The sequence below is a fragment of the Lonchura striata genome, chromosome 7 (genome assembly GCF_046129695.1).
Source record: "Lonchura striata isolate bLonStr1 chromosome 7, bLonStr1.mat, whole genome shotgun sequence".
NCBI classification, from domain to species: Eukaryota; Metazoa; Chordata; class Aves; order Passeriformes; family Estrildidae; genus Lonchura; species Lonchura striata.
In genome coordinates this window covers 18,747,639-18,762,101 of record NC_134609.1, presented here as the reverse complement: position 1 = coordinate 18,762,101, position 14,463 = coordinate 18,747,639, and the positions used below count along the sequence as shown (strand labels likewise).

Here is a 14,463-nt window from a genome sequence, read left to right as displayed (position 1 = left end):
GTCTAATTAACACCTCATCAAACTCAACTGTTGGTTGTGTCTGGAGAAATTCCCTCTTGCACCTGTGCATCCACAAGACACCATTTCTAGCCTCCTGCATAGTAGGAGCAGCTCCCCACGGCAGAGCCTGTCCTTACACCACTGGGGAGTGCATAGCTGCCACCCAGCACAGCTCAGTGTCACCTGCCTAAGGACAGCCTCTGCAGTGGACAGCATGCACATCCTCCTGTATGCTGCAAACTTTTGGGTGCCTGAACTGTCCATTACTGTAGCAGACCCCAGAGAAAGGTGGCACCTCAGGAGGGGTTCAGTCCCACCCTGTTCTGGAGGACAGGCATAAGGATTTAGTCAGAAGAGCCCTGGAGGTGTTCAGCAGATGCAAATGCCCACGTCATGTTGACACTGCCATTATTTCCAGACAAAATTTAAGCACAAAAATAAGTTTAGTTTGGTTGCTTGAGATAACAGCTAAAAATAGACTAAAACCTTTGGAACACAGAGCATGGAACAGGAAAATGTTATTCTAGTTAATACGTCACAGTGACACTTTTTTCTGAGTGTTTCAGGACCTCAGGTATCTCCAGAGGCTTTCCCTGGAGAACATCTAATGCCAGCTTCCAATGCTGGAGAACATTCCCTGGGCTTGTCTGCGGTCTCCTGTTCCATTTCAGCTAATTTCCATTATTTCTCCTACCAAAATTCACCTCCTCACTTTATGTAACACAACAATGCTTGCCTGGCAGACTAATCCAGCCATCCCATCTTCACATTGCGGGTGTCATCTCAACCCCCCAGCCTTGGTTAACTCTTGATGCATAATCTTCCACCTGACATATCATCTCCTACATGGCTGACTTCTGCTGTTCATCACAAGTTTTTTAAAAGAAGAGAAAAACTACAAATTTCACATCATCAGGAGTATGAGCTGCACACACTTCAGTCAGGAGCCTTCAACCTACTGTGAGCACCACACAGATCACTCATGGTGGTCTAGCAAGGCAGGTGGAAGATTTGGCTTTGAGAGAACCTTCCTAAATTCCCTCTCCTCGCTCTTGCTTGCTGACTGTGTTTGGCTTGTTCAGGACCCTGAGAGGCCTGCCCTGGCTGTGACAGCACCAGGCACATGCTGAGCCACATCCAGTGGACCAGCTCTGGATGCTGCTGCAGAAGACAGAGCTCTCGGTAGCACCAACCCGCATATTGAAGAGACCTCGGGGAGCCACTGGGAATAAAGCTCACGCTGTCAATGAGCTTAGGCACCAGGGTTTATATGTTTAACCTTTTGCAACTCCATGTCCAAATACTGCAAATGAGCCTTTAGCCCTTTGTGTAATCAGACATGTCCCTCCTCTTTACGCCCTGCCTGGTAATAATGGGGTCTTTATGTGGAAAGACCAGCAGCTCTTTTTCTACAGGGCCCCAGAGGCTATAACACCATGCAGGCGTGTGCTGCTTGCTGTGAGCTGCAGACACCCAGATCTGGAGTGCAGGACACAAGGTTTTTCCATGGGAGAGACAAAACTGTTTGAGCACCCATGGAACAGAATTATCCTGGAAGGCAGGAATGGCAGCAGAGAAAAGAACACATAGCTTGGAGAGCAGGCATGCTCATCAGAGCTCTTCCACACCAGCTGAGGGGTTTATGAAGAGCCCCACTATCCCGTTACCAGGGCTGCAGCTCTTACATACCTTCCCTTTCATTTGAGATGGGGTGTCTGCCACTATCTCCACCAGACTGCACACTCCAGCCTTGCTCCCAGGGTTGCTGTCAGTCAAAATACAGCCCAGCAACACTGAGCTGCTGGACCACCCTGGCCGTGCGACTTGGCTCTTCCGACCCCTTTTCCCTGGGACCCGGCTGCGGCGCACGAAGGGCAAACACAGCAGTAGGACTTCCCTTTCTCTAATAGCTTCTTGGCTCTCATCCCCACTGTTTTCCTTACTCAGCCTGCTCCTCCCGGCGCTAATAGATTTCCTGCTGATCAAGGCTACTCCGGCATTCTGTGACTCCCCCTGCGCCGCTCCCACGCGCGGCACCACGCGCGGGCTCCGCCGGGCGATGGGCACACGTGGCCTCGTTGGCAGCCGTGGTGTGGCACAGGGGCTGTGCCCCCACTTTCGTCAGTGGGAGGGACGCTGGCGTCGCAGCTGGTCCAACCAGCTTTATGGTCTCTTTGTGCTGCTGCAGCAGAGCTGAGAATCTGGCCCTGGCTCCCTCCCCGCCTCGCTGGGGACTGCATCAGTGTGCTGTTTATTGTTTCTGCCAGATCATTCCTGCAGATGTTAATGAATGCTAGACCCAGCTTTGCTCCCAGCAGAGTCCCTTCCACACCTCCCCCTGCCCAGCCTTCTGCACTGGAGTTTCTGTTTACAGTCCTGCAGGGAATTTCCCTTCTGCTGCATGGTCTTCGAGCCACACAGACCCAACTCCTGCTGCCAGCAGGCTCCCACACCTCCCAGATTCCTGTAGCTGTCCAATGTCACCTCCAGGTGTCTGTGTCCCTCTCTGTCACCATTCCCTTTCCACCTCTGGCCTTCCCAAACTAGAGACATGCTAATCCCCCTAGGAGGGAGAAGAGAGCTTGGCCAGTGAAGAAAGTTGCTACAGGTTCTTCCTCTGCACAGATGGAGAAAGCACAGGGAGAAGAAATCACCAAATGGGAAGAGCAAAGCAATTTGTCCAGGAGGACTCGGGGATAATAATGTGAACATTGGTAAGTGGTGCCAGGACCCACATCCTCACCCTGCAGCTCTTGGACTTGCAGCAGCCTGCATCCACACCACTTCATTGTCTTAACATCCTAACAAGGTGGACACCTCAGTCTGCCTATAACTGGGAAACACTGGAAATGCTTGGGAGAGTGGGAATCAGTCCATCCCAAAATCCCACCAGGGACTTCTGCAGAACTTTAGCTGTACACATAAGCATGTTCCAAAGCCTCTGGTACTGTGGTGGCTCAGCCACATAGAGCCTCACTATCCTGGAAGCTGTTGGACATTGGGAAGCCAAGGAGCAAGCTTCCTGCAGCCAAGGACATTGGTCTCAGGAGGGCTTTCTGAGCTTTTTGATCAACCCAACACCACTTACCCTTCCAGGAAAGCAACGACATTCTTTCTGGGCCTTCCAATGTTTGGCCCATAGAGGTGTGCTCTGGAATAAGTGCGGATAAGCTGTAGCAGGCTTCTCAGCTGAGTGTAGTCCTTTCCCAGCTGGCTGCCATTCACTGAGCGGCCGATCAGTGTCCGATAGTTATTGGGCTCTGAGAATATAAAAATTGACAAGCAAAACTTTGTCAGCTCTGCTTCCTCCTCTGTGCTTCCAGAGAGACACAGCTCACCCTGTCACACAGCTTGAGCTCTGCAGAGGATGCAGGCAGCTCTGCAGAGCAACAGAAGGAGCCTTGAAGAGTGGACGACAGCCACTGCCTGCTCTCCTGTGCCCCTTTTGCTGTGTGCTGGGTGAAGGAGCTGGTGCCATGCTCCTGTCCCCATAGGGTTGGGCACTTCCCCTGGCACTGTAGCCACCATACAAGTCCTTACAGCAGATGGCCTGGTCCCCCAGGACCAGCTGGGCCCAGCAGACAGGGCAGAAACATTTCATGTACTTAATACCAACTGAGAGAAATATCCAGCTAAGAGACTCACTCGCACCAAGTCTTAGAGGTGGCACTGCCTTACAGCAGGGACCTTTAAATCCCTCTGAAAACACACTGGTAAAGCACCCTGGGAGCTACGAGTATCCTCTTCCTGAGGAATCTTTCTGCTACAGCAAACTGAGTAGCTTTCTGCTACAGCAAGCTCCATTCCCATGGCTCTGGTGTTCCCACACTCACCATTGCCCAGCTCCCAGGAGATGTTGTACTTCTTGCTGGCACTGTACTTCAGCAGGCTGAGGGCATTGGAGCTGTTCCAGGAGTTGTTGGGATTTCGGCGCAAAGCATTCAGTGCAAAGATCAGGTGAAGGCCAGAGCAGTCAGCAAAGTTATAGAGTTTGTCTAGAGACCTGGCTGGGAAGAAACAAAAAACAGTTTGTAATTCAAAGGAAAGCTAGTTCCAGAGGGGTTCAAATGATCCTGCTGTCCATCATACCTTGCCTTCTGTGTAGGATGAGCCAGGGTCAAATGCCATCCCCACGACATCTGTAACCACAGAAAGGCACCTGACCTTTGAAACCCAGATAGGATTCCAGGTGTGGGTTCATCTCCTTCCAGCATGAAACTTGGATGCCCTCCACCTCTGTGTCAGAGATGGGGCCCTGTTACCAGAGACAAGTGACTTTATAACATCGCTTTTCATCTGATCTTGGCAGGGAAACTTTGTCCTTTCCTGTGCTTATTCTGCATCTCTCTCAGAGCAGATCCCTGCAGTGTCTGGGGAGAGGACAAGGAAGTCACCACCCTAAAGCTGCCACCTCTCCTGCACCCCAGAGGAGCCTGGTCTTTGCTCCCTAGGCTCCCTGCCTATGACCTGGCCAAAGCCTGTTGCCACAGGCCTGCCCAGGGTCTGGGGCTTTGTGGGATCTGTGTCCTATCTGCTGGCCCCAAAACTGCCTGGATGGCATCTCCCTGTACTGTGGCCTCGATGACCAGTGGCAGCACCAGCCAGCAGCAACAGAAGAGACCAAAAACAGAGCTGATCCACTATTTAGGGAGGTGCAACATTAGCACAGGGCAGAGAGACAAAACACTTAATGCCATTTTTAAATGAAAATTTCCCTAAAAACTCAACAGCAATCACATTGCTGATGAAATTAATGCCAGTGTTAGCAACACAAACTCATGTGACAGCAAGAGGAGATTTGGTTAGAGAGCAATTAGATAACTGTGGTGTTTTCAATCATCCCTGCCTGTTGAACTGCATCCCAGGACACTCAGCAAGCTTCCTGAAGCAGCCTTGGAGATGCAACCACTTAACTGTGAAGAGCCACCAGGGATAGGGAGGTTCCAGGGGGCCAGGGAGGGCAGACTGCAGGCTTCACTTTCAGAAGAGGAGAAGGAGGTGCTTGGAAATTACAGAGTAGGCAGACTGGCTTCAGGTCCCAGAAAAACACTTGGACAAGTAACCAAGTTGCTTGTCAGCACTTACAAAATATAAGGAGATGATCAACAGCCACAGGAGAGTGCCAAGAACAAATCACACTGAAGCAATCTACTGACAGGAGAGCAGGACTTGCAGGCAGCAAAGCAGCCATTTAGCTCTTACACCTTGATGGGCTCTGAGGCTTTGTACACAAAGGATTGCACACGATGTTCTCCCCAGAAATGGAGGTAAGCCTAATCTAGACTGAACTGCAGTGAGAAATACTCACACCCAGGTCAGCTTCCAGTCATTTGTTGTCACAGTGAAGGGTCTAGGCAGCCTGCTCTGGATCTATTTGCACATTTCCAAAACAAGTGGGGCATAAAGGAGCAGAGGATACATCAGACTTGCCATGGCACCAGGGTGATAGCATGCACCACCTTTGCCAAGGGGGATGAAGGATGAAGGTGATGTAGGAAAGGCCACCACACACACAGGGAATTGCTCTAAGCCCAGCAGTGATGCTCCAAGATTTCCTGTAGCCATGCTGCCCACCTGAGGTGCAAGTGGAAGAGGGAGCTGCTCACTCCAGGTAGGATAAGCTGCTCACTGTATGTCTGTGTTTATTCTGTTGCCTTTCTTGGTCACTAAAAATCTCAGTGACTACAGACCCAGGTCTGAGGTCTGACAAAAATAAACTTACCTTTTAGAGTAAAGTTTTAAGAATGGTCCAGGAAATAAGCTAACTGAATAGCTAACATTTAATGCAACACAGGAAAGTTAAGGAAAAAAGAAGAATGTAAAAATGTGGAAGAGAAATTCTCATTCCCTTCCACAACATTTTTCAAAATGCTACTGGTTGTTTGAGTGAGAAGTAACTGCATTAGATTAATCTAATGTATTCATCCCAGTGGTTCAGGCACATTAGCTGTTTTCCTGGACATTTAGTGAATTAGAGACAGATACAGTTACTTATTACTGATTTACTTCAGACCCCCAGGCAAAAAGCTGCACTTGAAGTGGGACTCCTATAAAGAGGAGACGATAGACACCAAATGACAAAACAGGATAGCAAAAATTGTGTTACCTGCAGTTCTCCTGTTAGAAATGAAACCTTTTCATTGGTACAAAACAACTGTACTAAAAAGGGGATTTGGTTCATGTTTAGGAGCCACTGCAGAAGACTGGGAATTGATTTTCCATGCATCCATGAGAGGAAACAAGACGCCTGTTTATCCCAACACAGGGCCTGCCACTGTGAAATTATATTTTCCCCATGACACTTATTTTATTTCTGTGTGCCTGGACGCAGAGATGCCACGTGTGCTTCATGTTCTGCCACAACTTTCCAAGCTGGAAACGTCAGCAATCAGGGGAGTGAGTTAGGAGAAACACACAGATGTCTGGGGTTTGGTCCTGCACGTTCCCAGTGGTCTCCCAGGACAGATGAACCTGCAGCCTGCACTGAAGCTACAAAGAGCAGAAAAGTACTAATAAACCCATCTCTGCGACACACCAGATTGTTAAAATGGCCACTCTATCCCAAGACTAGCAAGTACTGAATCCACTTTCCTCCTTCATTCTTGGCAACTGTCTTGGGATAGTGCAAGCTTGGAAGCGCCAGCCCAGTGGCCCTGGCAGAGTCTTGATGATCAGTTTGCACAAAGCTAAGCATTAGTGGTTAAAGGGCATGTCTCTCACCTCTGAGATGATTGCCTTACAAAGTGGATATCTTCATTGCAGACAGCTGCAGTTAGATGGCAAGAATACTGTCATGCAGTGTATGGCAGCAGTGTGCTTAAGTGGCCAAGGAGGCCAGTGGCATCCTGGCTTGTTCCAGCAGGACAAGGGCAGTGATTGTCCCCCTGTACTCAGCACTGGTGATGCTTTACCTTCAGTGCTGTGTTCAGTTTTGGGCCCCTCACCATAATAAAGGTGTTGAGATGCTGGAGTGAGTCCAGAGAGAGACAAAAAAGCTGGTGAGAGATCTGGAGCACAAGTCTTGAAAGGAGCATATGAAGGAGCTGGGGGCATCCAGCCTGGAGAAAAGGAGGCTCAGGGGAGACTTCTCATTCTCTGCCAACTACATGAAAGGAGGCTGTAGTGAGGTGGGAGTTGGTTTCTTCTTCCAAGCATCAAGGGATAGGACAAGAGGAAAGAGCCTGAAGTTTTGCCAGGGGACATTTGGATTGGATAAAAGAAAAAATTTCTTCACTGAAAGTATTCTCAAGCATTGGAACAGCCTGTCCAGGGAAGTGGCCGAATCAGTACCCCTGGGGATATTTAAACAATGTGTAGGTATGGCACTTAGGGACATAGTTTAGTGATGGAGTTGGCACTATTAGGATAATGGTTGGACTGGATGATCTTAGAGGTCTTTTTCAAACCAAATGATTCTATGGATGGCTAAAGCACAAAAAGAAGCCTATTTAGAAGACTTTGAGTGATGCCCAGTCCTCCATATGTACAAATAAGGCTATAAGAAAATGCTATAAATATTTTACTGCCATGACTAGGGACGGCAACATTACTTTTGAGTAATGAGAACATGAGGAATTGCAGTATTATTAACAGCTGGCTAAAACTCACTTTGAATTCTGGATAATTGCACTGTTTTTCTTCATCAAACAAAGAAAATCATACAGGAATTTAACCTTTCCCCAGCTAACAGATCATTAGGCAAGGCTTTCACAAAGCACTTCAATAGAAAAAGCCATTGTCGTACCAGAATGAATCTTAATAGAGCAGAACTAGATTTATAAGATGTTCTCCTTGCTCCTTCCCCCCTCTGCCAGTGCAGAGATGCACATGCTCAGCACTCATGTGCCACTTCAGCTCAGGAATAGTGAAAAAAAAGAAAAAGAAATGTGCAAGGATGCTGAGAGTCAGCTTCTTCCTTTTATAATGCTCCTGCCAGCCCCAAGCTCTATCCCCTCACACCCAGCAGCAGTGTTGGTGGGGAGGTCTCACTGGGTGGGTGCCTTGGTGGGTTTGGGACAAACAGCAGCCTGTAGTCAGAGGCAGAGGCCACTTAGCCCTGGCACCAAAATTAAATCAGAAGATATTTGTGATTTCTCAAACTTTTACATAATTGGTTACAGAGGCTTCAGCTCATCTAGGGAATGGATGCAGCCAAACAATGCATGTCTGGGTGGCCAGCAGTGAAGATCTGTCCCCAGTCCTGCCCTCAGATGAAGCTCTGCACAGAAATTAAAGCTTTTAGCTGCTTCTATTGATCTCATACCCTGCACAGAGAGAGACAAACAATTTCAAAATGCAGAAGGTGTCTGTGGAACCACAAATGACGGTGGGGTTCAAGGGACAAGTATGTTATTTGGGATTCTTTCCCATTATTCTTCTTTTTATACAAGGCTAAATTTTAATGTTCTCTGAAAGATGGATGGCACTTAACTCTGTAGCATACCAACACAAAATCTGAGGCACATTAAAATATCTCTGGCAGTTTAAAATAATTGGAAAGACTTTCCAGTTGTAGTTACTGAATTAAACATTATTCTAGAGACTTTTTAAAGAGCATAGTATTGACTGCTGTTTGGTAAGAGGGACAGATCAAGAATCTCTGGGTTTGAAACTCTTCTACATTTTTTATTCTGCTTCAGGAATTTTGCTTTGTCAGAGTTTAGCATGAAGAGTGGAAATTCATGTGCACACTGAGATGGAAGCTGGGGTCTGTCAGTCAGTGGGCTGAGGGGTGGCGAACATGGCATGGTGTTCCAGGGGCTTTTGCAACTCTGGGAAGGCAACCAGAAGGATGGGAAAGAAGAGCCTGTTCCCCCTCCATCCCCACCATTCACCACATCCACCTCTTGCACGTACAGAGTATGCAAGCACCAGGGAGGGTGAGACAAGAGCTGAGCATGGGCTGGGCAGCACACAGCACAATTCCCAAATCCACAAGTTAGCTGAGACCAATCCAGTGAACAACAGATGAACCCTTCTGTGGATAAAGCAAAGCAATGTAGCTCTAGAAATAACCATTTCAACTAGTCACACATATAGCTCAACTCTGTGTTCTCCATAAATTCTGAGCAAGCATGGAGTGTCCCTGCACACAGCTCCTGGTGCCAGCACTGAAACCAGCAGCATCCCCTGCTCCTTGAGCACCCCAGAGGAGACAGCAGGGTGATGGCGTTGGGAAAAACCTGGCAAAGAGAAGCCTGAAGAGAACTTTACAGGGAGGGGGCAGAAAGGCCAGTACAGGTTGTTCAGACTAGAGATGAGTAAGATGGCTGGTCAGAGCAATGAACAGAAGAATAAAGATATTCCCACTTACAGAGAAACAAGTGGGTACATGGAAAATTTATTTACAAACACATTTGCACCATGGTCTCTGTATCTTGTATTGAAAATCCTCATAAAACCGCTTGTGTGTGGCAAAGACTCGATGTTTTCTTAGCAAATAAATATGAACCAGAAGATATACAACAATTAGAGTAACTCCAGACACATGGGAGAGGTCTGCAACACTGGCTTGAAGTCTTCCAAGGGATGGCATCCCCAGTCACAACAGGGTGTCAGACAAGGCAACCAGACCCTCACATCCACAATCTGCACAGTTAGAGCACCAAAGATCAACCTTCACCATTAGTGCAAGTTCAGAGGCAAAGCAACATCCCACACTGTCCATATGCACTGTAACATCCCCCTGGATCATGGGAAGATTTTCCTATTGTAGCTGCATGCTAAGCCATTCCTTCAAAGTTGTTGAAGTTGTTGCTTAATGAGAATTTTAGAGATTTCAAGGCTACCAAGAAGCCCACACAATTGCTGGAGTTTGCATTCTAATGATGACCATCCCAGCTGGGAAGCTGTTTGGTTTTAATTCCATTTTCTGAAGCATTTTTCCGTGCAGTAACACCACACTGTATAAAGATGCTGAAGAATTCCTGGGCAAAATTGCTGGCTGGAGGGAAAAATTTGCTTGCCTCAGATACACATTTCACCTGAAATGATCTCTCTACCTGGTCAGGCTTCTGACACCCTCCAAAGAGGACTGAGGTTTTCAGAACTGGCCCTTGCTCTCCTTGACCTGCCAGGCTCTCCTGTGGCTCCAAGGCAAGGCGCAATGTTGGAGGTCTGTTCTGAGTGACAAGAAGTGCTTTGGCGGAGCCTAATGGTGCTATAGAAAAGGGATCTAGTTTAATCCCATCTGAAGAATACCTGAAAGTTGGAGGAACTGACTTTAATACTGCCAGCCAGCAAAGAAATGCTGTGCACTGTGTTAATGAGAACCTGGATTTTATATCCAGCTGGAGGACAGATGGGGGATCTGGGGCTATTCCCTTAGGAGTATCAAGGGGGCCTTTTTCCAAGGGAATTGTCATCATCCCTGGTCTTTAAGCAGCTGAACACTGACCCTCAATATTCATTCAAGTCTTTAACTAGATTTTTCATTTCACTGCCAGCGCAGAGGTGATTATGCTGACCACGTGAGCAAGGTTTAGTCCTTAACACACCGCACAGAAATAGCAGTCTGGGGGCTTGGTGTCAATCTCTCGCCAATAAGGAGCTTGGCCAGCAGCCATGGATTGTGGGCTGAGTTCCCAGCTGGCATATAACTTGGAAGACAACCACGAGGTCTGGGTTCAATATCCAATTGCTAAGGAGTCTGGCTGACAGCCTCATTTTGTGGAATGAATCCCAAATTAATATAATTCTTTTGATACCAGACAAGGGGCATGGCCTGATTCCAAATGCTCTAAGGGCTCAGATAAAAGCCATAGGCATTGGGTTCAGTGTGTAAATGGTATCGAGGTTGGATAACAGTCAGGATTGAGCTTAATCCTCAGATGGTGAGAAAAAGGAATGAGCCCTGAGCTCTGCCTTCGTGCAAAAAAGAAAGCTCAAATGAGCAGAATAGCTCTGTTTTCAATCCTCGCATGGTAAAGAGCTCACAGGACAGTAATGGTTTCTAGGAACAAGTGTAAATTGACATGGAGCTTCAGAAGAGATGTGGGATCTGGGTTCAATCTCCAAGTGCTGTAAAGCTCAGATAATGGCCAGAGGGGCAATTTCCAAACCCTCTGTTCCAGTCTGGTGTCTGGGAAGAAACCAGGATCATATTACAGCTAAGAAAGCTGTTTTCTCCTGCTGCATAACTTAAGGTATTTTCCCTTTTGGATTGGGATGAATCCAGCATCTTCTAAAGTTTCAGAGGGAAATGGAGGTGAGCAGGGAGAGTGCTACATGTTTGAGTAGAGCACAAGAACAGAGCAAGGAAAAATAAGACTGTGAGCACCACCTGCTCTTCCACATCTTCTTGGCCACTCCAGATCACTGGATTTGAGCCATGGAAATTGCTCCAGGGAAAACCTGGGTACAGGTCCTCAGCCTCAGTGCTCAGCAGTGTACTTCTGGGTGTCTTTGGGGCCTCTGTGGGAGGCAGCTTGTCCTGTCAAGAGAGTGACAGCCTGTGTGGCAATTCCATCTCACTGACACTGCTTGCACAAGGGATTGGTGGGAAACAGTGCGTGCAGAAGTGAGTCAGGTCAGCAGCTTGCTTGAGTCATTCTATTTTGAATAAAGGAATGCAAATAAAATGAGCAGAAAGTATTCAAATATTATTTTGTCCAGGCATCTAAAGCTGGTCTTTCACATAGGAAAAGGAACAGAAGATGAGGTTTTATCAAAAGCTATATATTGATCCTGTGAAAAGCTATCTCTCTGCTCTTGAGGAAATTTTAAAAATCTAATTCCAGTCTCTGTGACTCTCAGCTTTAGCTCCAAAGTCCAAATAGGATGGACCACAGCAGAGAGGGTCTGCTCTGTGAATGCTGCCAGAACAGGCTTTGGATTGTGAACCTGACCTGCAGTTAGCCAGACTCATGAGCAGCAACAGCAGACTTGGGGTAAAACCCTCCAAAACCCCTTCTCAGTGTGGGAACTACCCATTCCTAATGACCAGGGGTGCTGAAGACAAGCCCTGTCAGCACCATCCCCTGCACAGGTGGTGGGCACAGCCCAGTGTTCTGCTCTTTGCCCCGTGCAAAGCTGTGACTCTGGGGACGGGTTACCCCATCGCCACTGAGGTGCCTCCCTCTGGGCTTTACCTGTGCACGAGGAGGGAGCAAACCTGCCAGGCTCAGGAACACAGCTGCAGACATAACCCAGCTCCACTGCCAGACCTTTGCTGACAGAATGACTGTTTTATATGGCTATAAGAACAGCTATAAGCGCAGCTGTCTGAAAAGCAACAAAATCTATGATGTGTGTTTCTAAACCCAATGACAGCTGGCAGTGCTGCGCTGCAGCTCATTCCTTCTTTTACACGGTTTAGTTAAAACACTTCCCTGCAATAGCCATCATTTATCAATAAACTGCAGATTCTGGAACAATTTAAAAGCATTCCCAAATAGGTAAGAAGTGGTCAGCTCCTCAAGCTCTCAGCAAGCTCCCAAATGGCAGGCAGCTGGAGATGGACAGGGACAGCCTTCCCTGGCCACCTCACAGGGAGGACAGGGCTGTGAATCCCTTTGGGATGGGGAGTGTTGAGGCAGGGGTACCTGGGCAGCTGCAAAGCATTACCCACGGATGGGAGAATGGTGATTTATTGAGTTTAAAGCTGGCTTCAGGTGCAAACATGAGCCATTTCTGTGCTGCCAGGTGAGGTGACTTGGTCCTTGCACAGGGCTGCTCCTTAGCCACACCGAGGGGGACCTCCTGTGACAGAGTCTGACCTCTCAGGCATGGGAAACCCTGTGCAGCCCAAACCCACAGAGGTACATGCAAGATAATGCCATGGCTCACTGTTCAGCTGGATGTTGTAACACAAGGTAGAGTGAGAAGGCAAGTACTGTACCATGCCTGTCCCCACACTCACCTCCTCCTGCCAGCTGTATGGCATGGGAACCCACATAGCCCCATGCATCACTTGCTGCTCAGACAAAATGCACCCGTGTTGCTCTTTCAATCTGCCACAGTTGCAAGGAAGGGTTTTTTTTTAGAAATACTTTTTCTAGAAGCACCTGAAGCACCAACACTGCAGCAAGAGGGTAGATGTTTTCAGCCCTTCCCTGCAAAAAGCAAGTTGGGCAGCACGGGCTGAGCAACACCTTGTGAAGATGCTGCATGGCTAAACAGGAATGAAAGATGTACAGGTACAAAGCATGCTCTTAACATGTTCCTTTAATCTCAGCAAAATGCTTAGCCCAGGTAGGCTGTGCATCTAGCTCACCAATCCCCTTCAGCAGCTCCCATATTCCATTTTTTGCTGCCTAGACTGCTGTCATATGGCAGACACACAGCTTGATTCAGAAGAGCCTCATGCAAGCCAGATCCACCCCACAGCATCCCTGGAGCCGCAGAAGGAGCAGAGCCTTGTACCAGGCCCTTCGCCTCCCACCCCCGAATCTCTGGCTGCTCCAGAGCAGAGTGACACTGATCAGTCATGCGAGGGGGCTGAACTACCACATCGGGAACAAATTCAAACTGAGCACTTTAGTGTTGCCAAACCCCAACATTCAAAAATCATGAGTCAAACTCACAAAAATCATGGAACTGGCTCAAAAACTTGGTTTTAACATAATTTTCATTGCCTGTTGTTTTCAAAAATTTGGGGTGCCTTTATAAGATGTTTTTGAGCTCTTCTACTACCAGGAGAGTTAAAATCTGGCTTGTTTTTATTATTCCTTTCAGGCAGTTGATGTGCCGCAGAACAATCAGTTTTTTTGACTGGTTTCCCATGGGCGGGACCACAGCGGGTGGCCAGGGATGGCAGGGGCACGCCTGAAGTCCTCCGGGCCGGGCGCTGCAGCAGAAACGCTGCGCTGCTGAGCCGGGCTCTGGCCATCTCTTACCATCCCTGGCTGTTGGGAAGCAAGCCCGGAATGCTCAGGAGCCAGGTGCTGTGTTTTGCGGGTGGGAGTCGATGTTTCCCGTGGCGCAGGGAGCCGCAGGCACGGTCACATCCTTTCTGCCTGCTGACCCCATTCTCGCCATCGGCCGGCCCCGGCTGCTCCCACTCGGCAGCAGCTGATTTTCCTTGGAGGAAGAGGGAGTGACTACGGCTCTCCGCGCACTTTGTGAGCTGGGCATCTGGTATTTTTCAAAACTCTGAAACATTTTAACTGAAAACTGTCTTAAAAAAAAAAAAAAAAAAAAAAAACACCCCGACCAAAAAAACAACACATAAAACCGGAAATGTTTCAATCTGAAATCCTTAATTAAAACCACACTCTTTAGTACATAAAGAAGGAAGTTAAAACAGAAATGTACTTTTGCACATTACAGACAGCATTATAATAAACACAGAGCTCTGCCAAGAAAGAGGCATTTTCAAGGCCAAAATAGATGCCTCCAGCTGCACTGGGATAATGTCAGAGGGCTCGTCCGCAGTGCCGAGGGTGGCTGCATTTGAACACAACAGCGACCGACCGCGCCTGGCGGGTGCGGCACACGGCAATTCCCGGGGCAGGCTGCGAGCGC

The 14,463-nt window shown here is 48.2% G+C and overlaps 1 protein-coding gene across 1 annotated transcript in view; it reads right to left on the bottom strand.

Annotated features, from left to right (window-relative positions):
- HPSE2 (heparanase 2 (inactive)) overlaps positions 1 to 14,463 on the bottom strand; it is a 105,846-nt gene that overhangs the window by 31,337 nt on the left and 60,046 nt on the right. The window contains exons 4-5 of the mRNA XM_021536427.3: positions 3,834 to 4,007; positions 3,089 to 3,260 (exon numbers count right to left, since the gene is read on the bottom strand). Coding sequence (XP_021392102.1) covers positions 3,089 to 3,260; positions 3,834 to 4,007 — 346 coding nt within the window. The remainder of the gene's footprint in view (positions 1 to 3,088; positions 3,261 to 3,833; positions 4,008 to 14,463) is intronic.